Source organism: Moschus berezovskii, chromosome 19 (genome assembly GCF_049115385.1).
Source record: "Moschus berezovskii isolate FMDL1 chromosome 19, NW_MosBer_1.0, whole genome shotgun sequence".
NCBI lineage: Eukaryota > Metazoa > Chordata > Mammalia > Artiodactyla > Moschidae > Moschus > Moschus berezovskii.
In genome coordinates this window covers 20,878,434-20,900,165 of record NC_142478.1, presented here as the reverse complement: position 1 = coordinate 20,900,165, position 21,732 = coordinate 20,878,434, and the positions used below count along the sequence as shown (strand labels likewise).

General features: G+C 40.9%; 1 protein-coding gene across 3 annotated transcripts in view; it reads right to left on the bottom strand.

Moving 5' to 3' along the window:
* MAML3 (mastermind like transcriptional coactivator 3) overlaps positions 1–21,732 on the bottom strand; it is a 466,711-nt gene that overhangs the window by 283,190 nt on the left and 161,789 nt on the right. The window contains exon 1 of one of the 3 annotated variants that reach the window (XM_088828019.1): positions 970–1,757. The exons of the other annotated variants lie outside the window; for them this stretch is intronic. Within the exon in view, the coding sequence (XP_088684145.1) occupies positions 970–990 (21 nt within the window). The 5' untranslated portion in view covers positions 991–1,757. Of the gene's footprint in view, positions 1–969; positions 1,758–21,732 lie in introns of those variants that run through there. 3 annotated transcript variants of the gene reach the window in all.

The following is a 21,732-nucleotide window of genomic DNA, read 5'->3' as shown; positions in this document are numbered from 1 at the left end:
CCATCAAAGCTATGGTTTTTCTAGTAGTCATGTACGGATATGAGAGATGGACCATAAGGAAGGCTAAGTGCCGAAGAACTGTGGTGCTGTAGAAGACTCTTGAGAGTCCCTTGGAGAGCAAGGAGATCAAACCAGTCCATCCTAAAGGAAATCAACCCTGAATATTCATTGGAAAGACTGATGCTGAAGGTGAAGCTCCAATACTTTGGTCACCTGATGTGAAGAACTGACTCATTGGAAAAGATCTTGATGCTGAGAAAGATTGAAGGCAGGAGGAGAAGGGGGCGACAGAAGATGAGTTGGTGGGATGGCATCACAGACTCAATGGACATGAGTTTGAGCAAACTCCTGTAGATAGTGAGGGACAGGGGAGTCTGGTGTGCTGTAGTCCCCAAGGTCACAAAGAGCTGGACACAACTTCTTGACTGAACAATAACAACAGCAAATTATATTTGTTATGCCACTGCTGATCTGAGTGGAGGTGGAGCTCAGGTGGTAATACTAGTGATGAAGAACCACTACAAATACAGAAGCAGCTTTGCTTGCTCGCCTCCATTCACCTCCTCCTGTGCAGCCCAGTTCCTAACAGGGCATGGCCCACTGCCAGTCTACGCCCCAGGGGTTGGGGATTCCTATCTTAGAAGGACACCAGTCATACTGGATTTAAGGGCCCACTCTAACGGCCTAATTTTCATTCAATCCCTTCTTTAAAGACCTTTGGTCTCCAAATACGGTTCTATTCTGATGTGCTCAGGGTTTGGGGAGGGACACAATTCAGCTCATAAGAAAGAGTTTTAAATTTATAGGAAAGTTGCAAAGATAGTACAGAGAATTCCTATATGCCTTGTCCTCTATTATTAACATATTAGTATGGTACCTTGTCACAACTAATGAAGTCACACTAATTCATTAGCATTAACTAAAACTTCATACTTTATTCAGATTTCCTTAATTTTCATCTAATATCACCTTTTGATTCCAGGATGCCATCCAGGACACCACCTTCCATTCGTCCGTGATGTCTCCTCAGGCTCCTCTTGGCTATGATTGCTTCTCAGACTTCTTTCGTTTTTTATGACTGGCTTGGAGAGGACTGATCCTCTATTTGGGGTTCGTGTGATGCTTTGCTCATGGCTACACTAGCATTATGGGTCTTCAGGAGGCAGTCCACAGAGGTGAGGTGCCATTTTCATCAACCTGATTCATCTCTGCTGAGGTGAACAGACATCGTCTGGCTGAGGCAGTGTTTGCCAGAGTTCCTCACTGTAAAGTCACTCTTTCTTTCCTCTTTCTCCTCAGGCAGAGGTCACTATGTGACTCGGTGAACACAGTGGGAGGTTATGTTCCACTTCCTTGTCAGTGGAGTATTTCCATAAATGATTTGGAATTCCTCTGTGCAGGAGATCTGTCTTTCTCCCCATTTATTTATTTATTCAATCATTTATTTATATCAGTATGAACTCGTGAATGTTTATTTTTATACTTTGGGTTATAATCCAATGCTATTGTATTTATTTTGTTACTCAGATTGTTCCAGTGTTGGCCATTTGGAGCTCTTTTGGTTGGCTCCTGTGTCCCTCTGGCATACTCCCAGTATTGTGGTCATTTTTTATTTTTTTAAACACTTTCTTACTTCTTGACATTACAAAAATTTTCAGGCTCATCTTCTATACTTTCTGCTCCAGCCCTAGAATCAGCCATTCCTTCAAGAAGCCCTGGTTCCTCTGACTGGAGACTGGTATTAGAAACCAAGATCTGAGCACTGGATGTGCTCACTGTTAACTAGGGTGTCATTTCTAGGCCCTCTCAACTGATAGAACAAAGGACTCTAAGTTAGTATAGTAAGGTGTATATATATATATATATATATATATTATTTTTTTTAAGTCGCTCAGTCATGTCTGACTCTTTGCGACCCCATAGACTGTCCATGCAATTCTCCAGGCAAGAATACTGGAGTGGGTAGCCTTTCCCTTCTCCAGGGGATCTTCCCAACCCAGGGATCAAACTCAGGTCTCCAGCATTGCAGGCGTTTTGTTTGCCAGCTGAGCCACAAGGGAAGCCTAAGGTATATATACACACATCTATAAATGTTTCTATTTGTATGCAAATGTGTCTATGGTAAGCCCAACAAGAATTCATATAAATGTCCACCTCTATTATCATATGGATCATTCTAGCCTTCTCTTACTTCACTATAACCCTCCACTTCAACAGTGAGAACTCTGCCTCCCACAATCCACCATTCACTTACTTAATTGTTCAACGATAGTTGTTTCAGATCGTTAATCTAGGGGAAAACTATCAGAGTACACTGCTTACATGCACCTCCTTTAGCCCTGAGTGTTGCATTCTTCACTCCTTTATAAACCTAGCACCTTATCCTCCACCCCCTTCAGTGAAGTTATTTCATATATTTGAAACAGATTCTTTTGCCACAATCTGCATTCTATCCTTGGATCCTGTGACTCCCTAAATACATATATGTGTGTATAATCTGTATACATTAAGCTTCACTCTTTGTGCTGAAAAGTTCAATAGGTCGTCACAAATTCAGTGTCAAGTATCCATCATTCCAGCGTCAGAGAAAGAATAGCTCACCACCCTAAAAAATCCCCTATGTCACACCTATTCAATCTCTCTTTCCCTCAAATACTTGGCAACCACTATTCTGTTTATAGTTTCGCTTTTTACAGGCTGTCATAGAATCATCCAGTATGAAACCTTTTCAAACCAGTTCGAACACCAATGCTTTTATAGAGAGGGGCTGGTTAACAGTGTTCACCACTGCAGGGCGGTAAATAAGTACAGAAGAGTGATGGGTATTAGCAGAGCACAGGTTTGATCTAGAAGTTTCCAGTAATAGAGCTGAAGTTACTGATCACTATTTTGGTTCTCAATGTCAGGTGACTCAACAGTGAGAAGGAGGACTGTATCACTAGACTCCAGGAAAGGGAAATCTTGTCATGGAACAGAGCGCTGGAAAAAGAAGGATTAAGTCTCAAAGATCCTCAAATCATCAACAACTTCATATGTTGGATAACAAGGAGAAGGATGAGCCCATACTTGGCAATGATTCAAGTCTTGCAGCACACAATAAATTGTCAGTGCTTTTAGATGTGTTTCATCTATTTATTTGAGCTAAAATGAATTGTGATCAACAGTGAAACATGCCTGTCTAACTTGGGAATCACTTAAACCAGCTGTCCATCTGTCCATGTCCTTCAGCTAAGAAGCCCCAAATGAGGAATGAACATGTACAAGGACTAGGATTCCACGCTCTCTAGAAATGACCACGTGTTGGGAGGTAGGTCCTAAAAAGCCTCATTCGGGAGCACAGCACACGTACACATATTTGCCCTAGCTTGTGGGGAATTAGCACGACTTCCCCAGGAAGTGTTGAAACCAACAAACAAACAATACCCAAAAAGGCAACTTATCTACGTGGAGATCCTTACAACAATTTCTGTGAATCTCAGGATACAAGCTCTTGCAGGGTTGCCATAGAAATAGACCAGATCTGTCTGCCGTCTCTAAGGTGACACTTCACACTCTTTCCAGCCTCGCCTCTGTTGGCTTCCCAAGTTCACTCTTGGACCTAGTAGCACCTATCCTGTCGTTTCTCCCAGCTGGACTGAAAGCAGTGCCAGGATGAGCCAGAAGAGCAGACCAACGTGCGCTTTCTACCCTCCCTGGCTCTCATTTATTTGCCTAGAGACTGCTGAGTATAAACTGTGCTTTCTCTGATTTTGGTCACAGGCAGCATTATCACTTGTCATCAGAGTACTGTCACACGTGACAGTCATTTCTTTATTCTTCTCCTCCCAGCTGAACTCCTACCCCTCCTATCATTGTTCCCTTGGCTTGAGTATCAAAGTTCCTTAGTATATATCACGAACAGGCATATTTGCCAAGATCCAAGGATAAAGCCTCTTGGAAAGAAGCCGAGAAAATGGTGCAGCCACTGAATTCCTACCTCTTTTTATAACTACTTTTCGTCATTATCACTGGATTAAACACACGCGCACGCACACACGCACAAAACTGATTAGTTCTGGTTGTTAATCATTATTCTCCACTTCTTGTTTCTAAAAAATCTGCATTACAAACAACCCTCTGGGATCTTTCTCCAATCAACCTATCTCCAGTTTTACAATTAATATTCCTAATACAACCACTATGTCATTCGACTCTTTTTTTTTTAAAGCAACAAAGGCCAAGGCCTTAAAACCAAGGCCAATGAATCACAAAGCTCCATGAAAAGGAGGCCAAAGAGGTTAACCAGAGAGTGAACTTGACACTGCCAAGCGAGAACCACCCCCTGTATTTCCCTGTTCACGAAAGCTAGTGGTTTTGGTTAACACAGGAAACGCAGTGAATACACAGTAAATTGTACACACAAAGCAGTCATCGGCAATTTGCCTGGTGGGGTCGAATAGCATGAGGCTGGTAGGTCTCAGGAGATGAGGAACAAACAGCCATGATGGATTAAGTGATTGCTATTGGCTGTGTGCTTGCCCAGCATATTTCACCATGGACAGTAATCAATTACTAGGGACCAGTAATGACACCAATCAAACGCACTTAGCACTTCTGCACTATCAACCTGAGAGCTGCCGACCTGCCAGTTTGAAAAGGCTGAGAAGTGATATGTGAGGTAGACACTGTGGAGTCTTCGGGCGGCGGGGGGGAAGGGGGATAGGCTTCTTTCCCTTCATGTTAAAAGATAAATGGATAAATTAGCCACTTGTCTGCTCTACATTAAGGTTTCTTTTAAAACAAGCACTAGTCTCCCTTTCTCTCTCTCTCCCAAGGGGATGGCCGTTTATAAACATGTGGGCATAATTTGAGGTATCCTGGTCAGCAGTTTCATATGAGCCAACGACCTCGAAGAAAATGACTGAACGGGAGCTGTGGTCAAGCAGGAAAAACAGTCAGCCTGTTGCCTCTGGATCCCCTCAGTCACCACAGAGCTCTGTTGCTATGATGTCACTTTCCTGTTTGTTCTGTGATGGAAATGCCACGCATCACCTCTCTATGCCCAGAAGGCTCTTTCTGTTCTTTATGTTGTCCACAAGAAGCAGAAAAAGAAATCAGCCTCTCTGCATTCCTAGCATGTCAGAATTATGAGTCAGTTCCTCTCCTCTCGGGCTTGGGACTCATTTTGCCTCCCTTCACAGTCATCTTCATTTGCAACATGGAAGTTCTCAGGAAGAAACACAGAGTTATAAGTTTATGGAGTCTTCTCCAACCCTCACACGGCTTCTGGTGCCTGCTCTTCTGTGGGCTCTTTGCTCAGTGTCAGTCTTCTGCGAAATGGTGGGCTGTCCCACAATTACTACATTGATAGACCTTTTGGCTTGACAAAAGACCTTTGGCAGCTAATTAAAAGGCCAGTGTGGAGTGTGGGGAGCAGGGAGCCTCCAAAGAGTTGTCCCACACTTAATTCTTGAGGTTTATTTTTGCTGTGTTTTAACAGTTTTTTCCAGACAAGTATAAATTCCCTTTTCATGAGCTGGAGAGAATAGCAAAGTCTGAGTCCATTAAAGACTTCCATTAAACTGCTGTTTACAAATCACTTCAGTTCTTTAGCTGTCCTGGCTTAAACTTCCACAAAACAAGGACAGGAAGGGGCAAGAAAGAGCATTTTGGGATAGTGGAAATAGTATATATTGTGGGTAGTGTCAGTGGCTTCATGAGTGTATGCATTTGTCAAAGCTCCAACTGGACACTTAAAATTGTTAGATTGCTTTTATGTAATTTTTATCTCAAGAAAATTGAGTTAAGAACTCTTGACTGGCAAGCAATTCCCAACTAAGGAGCCAGATTCTTGGATGGGGAAGTGAGATAAACATGTCCTTGTCTTACCCTCTATTAAACCGAGGGTGATCATTTTCAAATCCTGTGCGTTCCTTGGAGAATCACCCAGCTCTGCTCTCAGAGCAGTGGTGCTCACTGAACCTGCTCCTTCACTGACTGCCTCTTGGATGCAGCTGCTGGGTACAGATTTACTAAGCTGCAAGTCGCCTCCATCGGCAGAACTGCCTCCTCCCTGGGATTTATGAACTCTGTCCATCCAAGAGCACAGACCAGAGGAGGGCTCTGGAGGGGAAAGAAACAAGAATCTTGGCCAAGGACACAAATCTCCCAGGACCACCAAAGGTGCTGCCCTCCAACAAAAGAACGTTGGGAATGGATTCATTAAAGTGCTATTACCAGGATTGTTCCTAATAGTATACACCACCTTCCTATACCACAAGGGCGCTGTGAGAATTAATGAAATAATGAGCCCTCTAGAGTACTTTCCCAGAGAGAATGCGAGGCGAATGAGAACCATCCGCTTCCCTTGAGCCGGCATTTAAGGACAAAATACTTCAATGGTTTTAACTGCAATGACTTTAACTGCCGTTTCCCTGTTCTCCATCCCGATTATGGTAATTCTATTATGCAAACCTACACAAAGATTCTGTTGAACTTGTCACTGAACGTATATAACTTTTCAGCTGAACTTTCTACAGTTTGGGATGATATTATAGGTCCATGAGTCACGGAGCCCACAGGACTCACTAAGAAACTGAGAGACTCTACCTACTTCCTACCCCACCAGTCTCACTAAGTGATTTGTGCCAAGCTTCCTCCTGCTATTATACAAAGGACACATAATCTGACTGGCTCTCCATCCAGATGCTGTGGGCATGCTCAGGTACTCATTTCCTCTGAAAATTAATAGTCCAAGGCCATTAGGGAGCTAAATCACCGCAGACAACACAAGAACATGTTAATGCTATAACTCTGAGTCTGGTATTTTAACAATTTTTTTCTCACTCCTGCAGTCAGCTTCACTGCTTCTTGCCTACACACACACACACACACACACAAAGTATTTACTTCAAGGATAATTTAACCGCCCAAAGCAATCTATAAATTCAAAACAAACTCTATCAAAATTCCAATGGCATCTCTTAGGGATATAGAATCCTAAAATTCCTATGGAACCACAACAGACCCTGAATAGCCATATCAATCTTGAGAAAGAAGAACAAATCTGGAGGCATCTTACTTCCTCATTTCAAAATACCTTACAAAGCTACAATAATAAAAACAGTATGGTACTGGCATAAAGACAGACATACAGACCAATGGAATAAAGAGCCTAGAAATAAATTCATACATATACAGTCAACAACTAGTATTCAGGAAGGGTGCCAAGAATACCCAATGGGGGAAGAGACAGTCTATTCCAACAAATGGCATTGAGAAAATTGGATATCCATGTGAAAAGAATGAAATTGGACCTTTCTCTTATATGCAAAAAACCAACTCAAAATGGATTAAAGACTTAAATACTTGAAACTATAAACCTTCTAGAAGAAAACATAGGGGAAATTCTTCATGACATTAGTCTTGGTAATGATTTCATGGATCTGACACTAAAAGAACAGGTAACAAAATCAAACATAGACAAGTGGGACGACATGAAATTAAAAAGCTTCTGCACAGCAAAAAAAGAGTGAAAAGGCAACCTGCAGGATATGAGAATATATCTGCAAACCACATATCAGATAAGGGGTTAATTTCTAAAATATATAGGGAACTCCTACACTCGACAGACTTCCCTGGTGGCTCAGACAGTAAAGTGTCTGCCTGCAATGTGGAAGACCTCGGTTTGATCCCTGGGTCAGGAAGATCCCCTGGAGAAGGAAATGGCAACCCACTCCAGTACTCTTGCCTGGAAAATTCCATGGATGGAGGAGCCTGGTAGGCTATATATAGTCCATGGGATCGCAAAGAGTCAGACATGACTGAGCAACTTCACTTATCCCTACAACTCGACAGGAAAAAAACTAATAACTCAATTTAAAAATGGGCTAAACACACGAATAGACATTTCTCCTTAGAAAACCTCCAAATAGCCAACAGACACCTAAAAAAGACACTCAACATACTCATCTGAACAACACAAATTCAAACCACAGTGAGATATCACCTGACACCTGTGAGGATGCCTCTTATCAAAACACAAAAGACAAGAGTTGACAATGATATGGGGAAATTGGAACTTTTTCACACTGTTGGTGGGATTAAAAATTGTGCAGGTGCTATGGAAAACAGTATGAAAGTCCCCCAAAATATAAAAATACGCACTTTCATATGATCAGCAATCCCACCTCTGGACATTTATCCAAAAGAACTGAAATTAGGATCTTGGAGATGTATTAGCATTTTCTTGTTCACTGCAGTATATTCACAACAGCCAAGATGTGGAAACAACCTAAAGGTTCATCAGTGGATAAATATATAAAGGAAATGTGGTGTATAATACAATGGAATATTATTCGGCCTCTAAAAAGGAGGAAATTCTGCAATATGTGACATTATAAATAAGCCTTGAGAACCTTAAGCCAAGTGGAATAAGCCAGGCATAAAAGGAAAAATATTTCATAATTTCACTTATATGAGGTATCTAAAATAGATTTTTAGAATAATGAATGGAATGGTGGTTGTTAGGAACTAGGAGTGGGGAGGCATGTGGGGAGTTGCTAGTCAAAGAGGGTAAAGTTTCAGTTAAACAAGATGAATAAATTCTACAGATCTGCTATACAACAATGTGTTTATGGTTAACAATACTGCATGATACACTAACAATTTTGTTAAGAGGTGGATGTCATATTAAGGATTCTATTCACAATAAAATAAAAAATGTTTTAAAGTTTTGATGGTGGTTACTTTTGGAGGGGGATGTAGTAAGTACTAGAAAAGGGCATAAGTATAACTTCTTGGTTTCTAGTAATACTCTGTTTCTGAATCCTGGTATGGGTGACAATGCTGTGTTCATTATGTGAAAATTCATTAAGTTATAAATTAAGACTATGCACTTTTCTGAATGTATACCTCAATGAAATATTAAACAAGAATAATTTAAATATTTTAAATGTTAATATTTTAGAGAAAATTGGCAGGTAAAATAAAAGAAAATCATGACTGTCAGAAAATAAACAGGATAGAATTAGAAGATATTAATTATTTTTCTCTAACATGAAGTAATTAAATATTTTTTTCCATTTTGTTTCATACTTTTCATAGTCTGAAGTTCTGTTAACTACAACTTCTATAGTTATATGAGTAACTAACCCCACAACCCAGAAATCTTAGTATTTACTTACCTGGACAGACCTAAAAATCACATATAATAAGTAATAAAATCTGGTAATTTTTAATGAGTATGACTCATGTGCTAAAAGATATATGTATAGTAAGAATGACATTCACTAGCTTTAGATGGTAACATTAATATCAATTACTGTATTGACAACATAAATCTTGTCCTTGAAAATAGTATTACTGGAAATTTGGAACGTAAGAATTTATTTCTGGATGCTCAGTTCTGTTCCATATACCTATTATTACACCAATAACACATCTTGAATATTCTGACTTTATAGTACATTTTGAAATACTGTATGGAGTAGAGTAAGTCCTCCAGCTTTGTTCATCTTTTTCAAAACAGTTTTAGCTATCATAGGTCCATTACATTTCCCTATAAATTTGAGAGTCAGCTTGTCAATTTCTACAAAAAAATCTAGCTGGGATTTTCATATAGGGATTGCACTGAATTTATGGATCAATTTGGGAGAACTGCCATCTTGACAATATTTAGTCTCCTAGTGTATGAACTGGAATGCTCTCCATTTATGAAGGTCTTTAATTTCTTTCAGTCATATTTTATAGTTTTCAGTGCACACGTCTTAAACTTCTATTAGCTGTATTTCTAAGACTTTCATTTTTTATACTATTGGGAATAGTATCAATTTAATTTTAAAACTATTTGCTGCTTATAAGAGAAACTGAAAGTTTTTTTTATATATTAATGCTGTACTCTGCAACCTCGTTGAACTCTTTTATAAATTCTAATAAATTTTTGTGGATTCCATGGATTTTTGTATATTTTCTACTTACAGGATCAAGTAATCTGCAAATAAACTCTCCAGTTTTGATGCTTTTATTTTTGCCTTGCTGCATCGCCTAGAACTCACTGAATAACTGTTGAATAGAATATTCAATCATATTGATATTCAACATTCAATACCGAATACAAGTGGCAAGAGCAAACATCTTTGCCTTGTTCTCTATCTTAGTGGGAAAGCATCTCGTCTTTCACTCTTCTGTATGCTGTTATTCGCTGCAGGTTTTTTGCAGGTGCTTTTTATCAGGTGAGGAAGTTCTCTTTCATTCCTAGTGTGTTGACAGTCCTTACCATGGCTGGGTCCTGGGTTTTCTTTTTCTCAAATGCGTTTTCTACATGCTGTTGCTGTTGTCCTGTCGCTCAGTCGTGTCTGACTCTGTGACCCCATGGACTGCAGCACACCAGGCTTCCTTGTCCTTCACCATCTCCTGGAATTTGCTCAAACTCATGTTCACTGAGTCAGTGATGCCATCCAACCATCCCATCCTCTGCTGCCCGCTTCTCCTCTTGCCCTCAATCTTTCCCAGCATCAGGGTCTTTTCCAATGAGTTTGCTTTTTGCATCAAGTGGCCAAAGTTTTTTGTCTACATTTACTGAGATGAAAATGCTTTTATTTTTCATTCTATTAATGTAGTATATTATGTCAATTAATTTCCATTTTACTATAATTGGGACACTTTTTATGAACTGCTTTTACTCTTGAGTATAGGTCACACGTTCTTCTTTCTTTGCATATCCCACAATATTTTGTTGAAAATGAACATTAGAGATGGATTTATTGTAGCAATTCTGGATTGTTATATTTTCCCCCGAACATTTTTTGTTTGTTTCTGTTTATTTCTTGTTTAATAATTTGCCTGGATTAATTCTGTGAAATCTATCACCTCTGTAGGGTGAGGTCAATGATGTCTCCTTTCTGTTTTGTTTTCTTTTTTAATTCTTGCTTTTATTTCTAATCTTGACTTCCTAGTTGTCACCCCTCTGTCTGCACAGCTTAATGACTGGCCAACGATTTGACTGATACTGTGATCAAACAGCCCAAGCCAGTAAGACTTCCAGTCTCTGCTGATGGGTCTGTCTGGGGCTAGAGGTAGACTGCCCTCAAAGTCCAGGCGTCTTCAAGAGGATCTCAGCTTTGGCTCTCCACCTAACCCTCATTTCCTCTATGCATGTGCTCAGCCTCAGGATTGGCCAGGAGTGCAGAGTTAGCTTGGCTCTTGATTGTCTGCTGCATATGTGGGCAGCCTCATCTAGAAATATGCCTATCCCACCCATGACTGCAACCTCAGGAAAACAGAGTCATTGGCCCTCCCTAGTCGCCAGCCACCAAAATCATTATGCCCACAACTGGTCATGAGTGTTGCCCACCATTCCAAATCGAGTGAGTTCTCTTTGACCACAGCAGCATCCTGCCTGTCCTTACGGATGATGGTCTTCCCACCCCCAGAACCTCCACGACAACTGGGGCAAGGAATGGGTGCAGAGCCCCAGGCAAGCATTCCACAAACGCCCATTATTCTTAATAGAAGTTCATCAGTTGTTCTAGTATAAACATTTCTCAGATTGTTTTATGCATTTATTCAATTTCTAGTGCACTGGAAATGAAATGATTGTTTTTATTCATTCTGTTCAATTTTATGTTTGCTTTTTTAAAGACAGGGTTTGCTGACCTCCTTACTTGGCTATAGCCAGAAGTCCTGCCCCAGGATTTATTTTTGAATGCTGTGGATACTACGCAAAACTTGGTACTCCAAATTATTTATAACCCATCCATTGTGATTTTTACAATGTCAAATGTTACATAGTTCTTCATAGGTCTGATAAAACATTTATCTTTTCAAGTGAATATGGTCTAACTGGAAATTGTGGAATAAAAACACCCACCCTTGATAAATTAAAGATTTAAGTCAAACCATTTCAGGTTCCAATTCTGGATATATAGTAGAAATTCAGTAAATGACCCTTTGGTTCATAGATGTGCATTACCACGTATGTTTTGAAATGTGCTTTTCCCCCCTATTTTTACAATATTTCTGCCTACAGTGTTTCATCAAGCATTTCTAACAAATGCCATATGAAGGATATAATTAAGGATTACTTTAAAAATACCTTTCCTAAAAACATCCAAGAATAGCTACATTTTACTTTTTCACATGATCTTCCTGTTGAAAGTCATAGTGGGTTTTTCCACTTAATCTCAAGGAAGCATCTAATTGAGATGTGGTTAAAACAGCAATATCATTTGATTAATATATTGAAACTGTCGGGGTCATCTTCATTTACCTCAATAAAGACTGTTCATTACTTTCAGCGGTGCTTTACTATTCTATGTCTGAAATTATGAGACAGAGCCAGAAAAGCAGGAGGAGATTCAGAACCTCTAGTTCCTATCTCTGAAATAAAACAACAACATAGCACTTCCTATAGCGTGTGTCAACCTGGGAACACAGAGTGCTTTGCCAACATGAACTAAAACTGACCACAGCTAGTGAAGTTCAAATCAATACCAGCCCCTTAAAAGAACATAAATGTATTTGCCTAAGATCATGTAACAAATTGGTGCAACAGCCAGAAAAGTAAACCAGAACACTTGTCCTTTAATCACCACAACCCGGTCTCCCTCTATTTACATCAAAACCAACTAAAGGGCCAGCTACCCAAATCTTTATCCCAGCACCCCTTCTGCTTGAGAGTTTTCCTAAAAATGAAGGATGTGGCCATCAGTCCCTTCAAATGAACTGCAAGTATGATCTCAAAGGCATGCCCAAAGGCATGTTAGTTGCTCAGTCATGTCTGACTCTTTGCAACCCCATGGACTATAGTCCACCAGGCTCCTCTGTCCTTGGAATTTTCCAGGCAAGTACACTGGAGTGGGTAGCCATTCCCTTCTCCAGGAGATCTTCCTGACCCAGGATTCAAACCCAGGTCTCCCACATTGCAGGCAGATTCTTTATCATCTGAGCCACCAGGGAAGTATGATCACAAGACCGGATCTCAAATAAACTAACAAAGCATAGATTGATTTTGCTGTTTCAGTCCAGAATGGAATAGATGTCTGCAACATTTGCAACATCCTTCTCCAATTTTCCCCATGAGCAGTTGCAGTTTTAGCCACCATCAGTTCTTACCATGTTAAAACACATTTTCAGAGCTTCTTCTCTATAATGAAACTACTTCGAAGGTTCCAAATTGCTTTCTCATGGGGGATTTACCCTATATATCCTGATAACTGTTCTAATACTCATTTAAGAAAGGTAGGGAGCAGGTATTATAATACCAGTGAAAGGAAAGCCAAGTGCTTAAAGAATGTCCCCAAGAGGTCTCAGAGTTCATAAACAGCAAAGTGACAAGCCAAAGTCACTGAAGCTGGTACAGAGTTGTGTCTAAAAAAGTAAGCTGACCCCTATCCTGAGTCCTCATAGGAAATGAGTCAAAATTACAGGCAAATACAAGAGCTAGATGAATACTCTCACCTGTTTGCACACCCATTCATATGAACACCTTGATTCATGCATCAAAGGTATTATTTTGTGTATTAATTAACCCAACAATGTTTCCCAGTTTATCCAGATGATTGTACAAAAAACAGAATGAGCCTTTCCCCATATCTTCAAACTTATTTGGAAAATGAAATCTATATTTGCCTCATTATTTATTCACAGCCTTGGCTTAACAGGTACTATCCATCTACACTGGGAGACATTTTCCTTTTCAAAGTACCCCCAACAAAACCAGATTCACACCTGGACTACCATGCCTTTTTCACAGCAACATAGAAAGATGAAAACCATTCATATGAATACTATTGCTTTTGCTCTACTTGAAATCTGTTCTGTTGAATTTCTGATTACATTTAGAATAAATATAAAAATCTGAAAAGATATTCAAGTTGAGGTCTGAAGTGGGAAAACTTATACAGAAGTAGAAGCAGAAAACACAAATCGTGATTTTTAATGTCACGATGGGAAAGAGTAAGATTAGTCAACTTTCTATCAAATTCATTTTCATGATACATTCATAAATATTCAGAAGACAATAATGACTTCAAACTCCATCAGACTAGAGGTTCTAAGTACTAGACTTAAAATCAGAATACCCAGGACTTACTGTTACTATCACTAATTATTTAGAGACTTCCCAGGTGGCTCAGTGGTAAAAAATCCGCCTGCCTAATAGGAGATGCAAATTCAATTTCTGAGTCAGGAAGATCCCTGGAGAAGGAAATGGCAACCTGCTCCAGTATTCTTGCCTGGGAAATCCCAGGGTAAGAGGAGCCTGGCGGACTACAGTCCAGAGGGTTGAGAAGAGTCGGACACGACTTAGCAACGAAACAAGAACAAGCCACAGACCCCAAACACTGTGTCATTACATGGCTTGCCTGTAAGGAGCTTACATTCCGGAATAGAATCAGAACGATCACACAACACAGGAAAAAAAAGATTACATGAACACAGTTACCCCCATTCCTTGATTTGTTTACTAGATATACCCAAACCATCTTGTCAGAAAAGAAACTTTTATGTATGAGAATTCTTTTCCACAGCATCCCTTGTCCTTCTCCTTCACCAGCAGCACTGGTCTCTCAAGTGAGAGCTGGCAGAGCCAGGTGGAGATGTGCCCACGGAGGCAGCAGAGGAACAGTGTGGGGACAAGGCACTCAGCTCCAACCTGGGACTAAAGATCTGGGCTCCAGAAGCCTGCACTTTTAATGACACAGTCTGACTGGGTTGATGCTTCAGTTGACCAATTCTTTCTCAAAATCCCTCTCTGAAATTGTGTGTGTGTATTGGGTTGGCCAAACAGTTCATTTGGGTTTTTCTGTAATATGTTAGGGAAGAGGCCAAACTAATTTTTGGCCAACCCAGTATAAGAGGATTTAGAATTCTAGAGCTGGAGGGACCTTTGCAGGGGAGTCCACAGGGAGTTAACACACTTTCCTGAACTGCTGCCAGCCAGGACTTGATCTCTAGACTCTGAGCCTGTCCTGTGTTGACCCTGCTGTGCTAGGCTGGGGCCCACTTGGAAATGATGCTAGCATTGCTTCTTGGGGCAGGCCTGGGTTACCTAAGAGAAAATTTCAGGAGGCGCTCTTGGACAGAACTCCAAATATACTGAGGGGGAAACACCGAGTGTAAGAAAAATACAGGACACACATTGGATATAAAAAGAAAAGATACCAACTGGTGTCGAGCGGTAGAGAATAGGTCAGGGGGCAGTGCAGAGGCAGAAACAAGAGCTCTGAGATGGCTGGAGTCAAGGGCCTGATGCCTGCGAGGACAATATGGTTAATTTCAGACAGCTCAGGAAGGTAGTGAGAAACACAGGGTCCGATCTCACTGGCTTTGGCATAGAGGGTTACCACCAGGAAATGCTCTTTCTGTGTTGGGGATAATAGCATTTTGCCAGAGACATCCTTCAAAGAGAACCAAAATATGAGCCTGGGCCCCTGAAAGTCTTCAAAGCTCACCAGAGTCAAGCCCTGGTGTGGTCACATACGGACTCTGTGTCCTAGGAACCGGCCTGCAGCATTCCCTAAGCTCAGTTTCTGTGGCTCTAGCCATCAGGGACTGACTTTGAATTAAGTCTGTCCCAGGTATAAGATTTCTGTACGTGGAGTGCTTGAAGTTCCCACAAGGAAAGTTTTTTTTGTCAATTACAAATGGCTTTAAGAGCTTTGTCAACTCCGTCTTTCTCCCAACCCTGTTCTCCTCGGCACAAGAAAGAGCATCATTAGCTACAGGTAACAGGCAGAAGGGAAGGCAGAGACTGTAAATGAGCTCTTTAGAGTCAAGCCCCACCAAGCCATTATTAATGCCTTACACTGGCCAGAAAGGGGAGGCACGTGTTTACTTCAGAAGCCATTCTGAACCTGTACCTGGCCATTGAAATTCACAAGGCATTTGTTGTCACATTTCGTTCCTTATTAACAATGGCCCAGAAGCCAGGGCATACTGACAGGTCTCTCCGTACCCCCAGAATACTGGGTGAGGGTGTATTAGCAGAAATACCCTTTACTTATTATTGCTAGGCTACTTAAGGACAAGCCCCGCCCTCCCATTCAGCTCCCTCCCTCCTCCTCCCGCCCCCTGTATTTTTCAGTAGAAACTATTACATCAAGAACATGTAACTCCCAACTCCACACAGGCACACTGTCCACTTTAAAGGCGTCATATCTTGTGTCTTCACTTCTTGGAAGCTCATTAGAAGCTGGATCTTTAGAGCATCTCCTTCACTAAAATCTTCTCCAATCACTTGAAGCATACATAAAACCAGTAAAGAGAGGGCAGGGCGGGCGGGAGGGTGGGGAGCGGTGGGAAAAGAAAGAAAGAAAATGGGATGAACCGAGGCGGAGGGAGGCTGGCTACGGAGAAGAGTGTGTGACACCGCAGACAAAGAACAGCAGGCGCCGGAAGCGAGAAGATGACGGCTCAGAGCAAACGCAGGGCTGGGGCTGCCAGGGAAGGGGCTCCCCAGATCCGAGATCCAAGTTAGCTTGGTGCCAGCTGACCAGCTCCTAGCAGCTGCTCCACTGCAGAGAGCCTCATACAGTCATTTCCTGGCTGAAAGGATTTCTACTGTTTTAATTACGTCTGCCTTTTTTTTTTTAAGATAAGAAATAACACCTCTTCATCCCCACATTCCCCAGACACAGCTGTATTTTCAACCATCCAAAAAACAAACAACAATTTGGGTTTCTGGAAGGGTTGAGAATTGCTCGTGAAATAAATAATTAAGGGTGGGGGAAGAAGTTCAACAAAGTAGTTCAAATCTGTGCTGGTTTGAAAAACACAGGTAGAAAAATTGAGGTCCTAAGTGGAATGGGGTTTGGGAGACCAGGGCTGTTAATGCCAGGAAATGAACCTTAGCCTGATGCTATCAGCGCCCTTTGTCCTGTTCAGCTGTAGTGTGATAAAACAATGCAGAGGAGTCGAGTTTTTCAAATTTCAACTCTCCTCTTTCCCCAGAAAGATCTGGAACAGGTTAATTCACTCGAGAGCCCTAGTCATCCTCGACAGAAAAAGAATTGGGGATTTCACAAGTAATATGTGTAAAATCTTCCTTAACCTAGAAAACATTAGGGAAAAAAAATCAATGCAGAACTGCGATCTAAAACTAAAACCTGGAGAAGAGGAAATCCAACAACTGCAGCTCCTATAGTCTAGGATGCTGAAAAGATGATCACTGCATGACTCGATATTTTAAAAAACCACTGTCTGTTTACAAACAAAGCACTTACTAAATAATACCCCAGGTAGTACATGATGACAGGAATAGGGTTTGCTCTTTTAAGTAACAACAGATTGGGAAAAAAATATTTCAATACCATCAAACAACAAATTAAAAGGAAACATCTCTTCTAACTGGAAGAATGCAGATCTAGCTGGGAAAATTGACTTCCACCCACCCTCCACTCTCCTGAAAGGAGATTAGAAGGAGAAAACAGAAAAACATCTTGGAGATGAATTTTGGTAATGAGCGCTATAAACATTCATAGGAAGACAGGTTCGTATTTCACAGATCTTGGGAAAAAAAATGTTTTAATATGCATATGTGAGTCAAACACTTCAGTAAAATGCACTTAATGTTGAATTGTTTTTATGCACTGCCAGAGGGAGTTCGTCTTGTCACTCACCTGATGAAGCCTGATCTCTCTAAAATCTTCTCACCCTACGGTGTTAAAGATGTTACTGCTGTGACATAATTCAACCTCAAGATATCTTGTGGGAAACACGGGTCAGTCTTAAAGCACCAGGTGGGCGAACAGTCATTATTTAATCGCCTGACCTTGAATTTCATGGGTTGTATACTCATCTGTTGCTTAGAGGCTGCCACTTGAGATCATATGCGAGGTACAGGTTTTCCAAATTTAAGTGGGCTTTATAAAATAAGCTGACTCTTCTTTGTCAGAACAAATGAGGCATCAAAAAAAAAACACCACAAATATTCTCCTCTCCTGTCCTTAATTCTAATAAGGGAGAGAGGGAGAAATAGGGAGAAAGAGAATGGAAGGAGAGAGACCTGTAGCCCTCCTCTCCTGGTTTTAGAGTGAACAAGTTAGGAAACACTTCAAAACCCCTGATCAAAATAGAGAAAAAGGTGGCTGGCATGTTTTCTCATTCAGCCGAAGTCATTCTGTTGACCTCTCAAGAGCGAACAATTTCTGGGCCAACTTTGCATCCAACCACAGTCGGCGATGGATTGAAATTGATATTCTATATTCTCCTATCAAATTAAAACAATAAAACAGGTAGTTATACTAATAGCGAATATTGAACATAAACTTAGTTACACATGAGAAATGAAAAGCTTCACAATGGTGGTGGCCTAATGAGATAGAGGGGGGTAATACTTTTCAAAAGGAATCTCTAAATTCCACGTATTCTATAACATAGGATATTGCCCTGTATACTGCTGGGGCCAAATGTTAACACAAAGAAAATACAAAGGAATCTTTCAGCTACGTTTCGTTTAAAGAGCCTAGCTCAGAAGCTTCCACTGAAGAGAAAACTAATCTCTACTAGAAAAGGAAGACTTTAAAAAGATTAGAAAAAAAAGATATGCAATGAAGGGTGAAAAGACTTCACAGAAGCTACAAAATCTGCCATCAACTTGAGGAAAATTATCTACACTCACTTAAAGGGCCGAAGAAAATCTCCAAAGAAAACTGGGTGGTTCTTCTTAGAAATCATAATCAGCTTCCACTTCCTCGGATGCGTCCTAATGCCATTTCCTAGTAGCTAAAATAATAATAAAGATACAGAAAAGGAAGCAAAAGGAGGAGAGGAAATGTTTATGAATTCTATTACATTTGGGGGCAGGGCAAGGAAGGCTGGGTGATCTAGAAAGAAAGAAGAAAAATAAATAACAATTGAAAAGGTGTTCCTGTATCAATTACTATTGCCTTCTCAACCATTTTCAATCCATTTAAAATCTTTGGAACAAAAGATTATGTATAGGTTGTATTCCAAAGTCACTGGCCCAGAAAAGCTTTGGAAGACGAGGCTGATCACTCTCTTCCATCAATAGCTAACTGAGAAAGCTGGGGGGAAATACTAGTCTTGCCAGACTCCAATTCTTGACCCTCTGCCTTTCCCATCCCACCCTAGAGAAGCCACTGGCTTCCATCCACCAACCAACACTGCTTCTCTGCTCTTTGACTAACATCTCCGAAAAGCCTGCCTCTTCAGGGACATGGCCCTTTGGACCACATTAATTCAAAAACTCACAGTCATTCATTTGGCCCTACTGTCAAAGAGAATTTTTCATCAGTAAGAAATGGCATTGTTGGGTGTTGTTAAGTCAATTTGGACTGCTGAGAAAAGAGATTCCAATGTCTAGGATTAATATTTGTGATATTTACTCTAGAGTTAGAATATTTTTTTAAATGTTTTCACATGGTGTTTACAGGTTCCTGACCTTTTAAAATCATATCACATGGTGAGGACCAAACATTTTCTGACCAAATATTTTCTCAAATAAAGGAGGTTTATTAGAAATAGTTTACCACCTATTATTCCCTTATGGCCATGGAGCCTAAAGGAGCTCCAAAAAGAAACTTTGGGCAGACAAGAGATGAAAAGGCAAATGACAAACCTTATTCTTTTTCTCTCACAAGTTAAAAGCCTGCCTTTATATTGATTTTCAGATACTGAATATACATAATTCATCTTCCAGATAATCTCAATGTGTCTTACTCTAATAAGCAAATAAAATTTATGAGAATGGAAAAAAGAGATGGATCCATATTGGTAAACAACCTTTACACACACACACGCACACGCACACACACACATTCATTAACCTGATTCACAACTGATCTGGCTACAGAACAGATTTTCCTGTCAGCCTCAAACTATGCCCCCTGTTCACAGGGATATAGACCCACTGTATGTTTGCCCTGCCACAAGCTCGTTACCAGTGGATTTGACAGAAAGGGGACACTGAAACTGCTCATAAATTATAACTTGTATATTTGGCTTAAACTGGAGTTCTCTGAATATCTAAAACATTCAGTTTTCCTTAAAATTGTAATGCCTTGCAAACCTTGACTTGATGGTAGTTACTCCTGTGAACTTGAGTTCTAACTATAACATCATGATTGATATCCAAAACACAGTCTGTGTAATACAGACTGTGGGCATCAGTCTGCCTACATCTGTAGGCATCTATCTGCTCAAGTCCAACAACAGCTAATACTGGGCTAGGACATGAACCCATGCCTGTTGTTAACATGTGATGAGTCCCTAGAATTTTGGTTTTCCAACTGGGAATTGCCAGGAAGACACAGAGTGGGGTCAAAGTCAGAAATCAACAAGCCCATAGTTTCCAGACTTCATCCTGCCATTTGAGCTGTCTCACTCTTTTAGAGTAAGACTTCCCGCACCCGTCTCATCTAAAATTTTGCCAATCCTGACCCACTTCCCTAGTTTGTGCCATAGTTCAGCTTAGATAATATGTGTGCGCGCGTGTGTGTTAGTCGCTCAGTGGTGTCTAATTCTTTGAGATCCCATAAACTGTAACCCACCAGACTCCTCTTTCCACAGAATTCTCCAGGCAAGAATACTGAAGTGGGTTGGCATTCCCTTCTCCAGGGCATCGTCCCCCCCAGGGACTGACCTGGTTCTCCTGCACTGCAGGAGAATTCTTTACCGTCTGAGCCACCAGTGAAGCCAAAATAGAATGTGTTCCCCCAGCCAATTCCTAGGTCTCTTATTCTGGTTAGCAAGAAATCTTTCCCTATAAGGTGTTCTGTCCTCAATCAACTATGCTGATCAATGTTTAACAGTCTTTACATGAGTGAATTCTCTTACTCAACAGTAACGTATAATGTGTGCTCTGTGTGTGTGTGTGCGTGCTCAATCGCTCAGTTACTCAGTCGTGTATGACTCTTTGGGACCCCATGGACTGTAGCCCACCAGGCTCTTTGCATGGGATTTCCCAGGCAAGATTACTACAGTAGATTGCCATTTCTTCCTCCAACATGTATAATAATAATAACATATCTGAAATATCACTTCACTAAGAAGGAAAGTTATGACCAACCTAGATAGTGTATTAAAGAGCAGAGACATTACTTTGCCAACAAAGGTCCGTCTAGTCAAGGCTATGGTTTTTCCAGTGGTCATGTATGGATGTGAGAGTTGGACTGTGAAGAAAGCTGAGCGCCGAAGAATTGATGCTTTTGAACTATGGTGCTGGAGAAGACTCTTGAGAGTCCCTTGGACTGCAAGGAGATCCAACCAGTCCATTCTAAAGGAGATCAGTCCTGGGTGTTCATTGGAAGGACTGACGCTAAAGCTGAAACTCCAATACTTTGGCCACCTCATGCGACGAGTTGACTCACTGGAAAAGACTCTGATGCTGGGAGGGATTGGGGGCGGGAGGAGAAGGGGATGACAGAGAATGAGATGGCTGGATGGCATCACCGACTTGATGGACGTGAGTTTGAGTGAACTCCGGGAGTTGGTGATGGACAGGGAGGCCTGGTGTGCTGTGATTCATGGGGTCACAAAGAGTCGGACACGACTGAGCGACTGAAGAAGTTCTTAAATCAAAGAAACTAATCTCAGTAATCCAGGCACAAGAGTTGGTTGTTTATTTCACTCAACAAAAATGTCCTGAATAACAAAGGAAGGTCTAAAATCAAGGAATTTTATCACTTGAAGCTAAACTCATTTGAGACAGAATGTACATGTCCGACTCTTTGCGACCCCATGGACTATACATTTCATGGAATTCTCCAGGCCAGAATACCGGAGTGGGTAGCC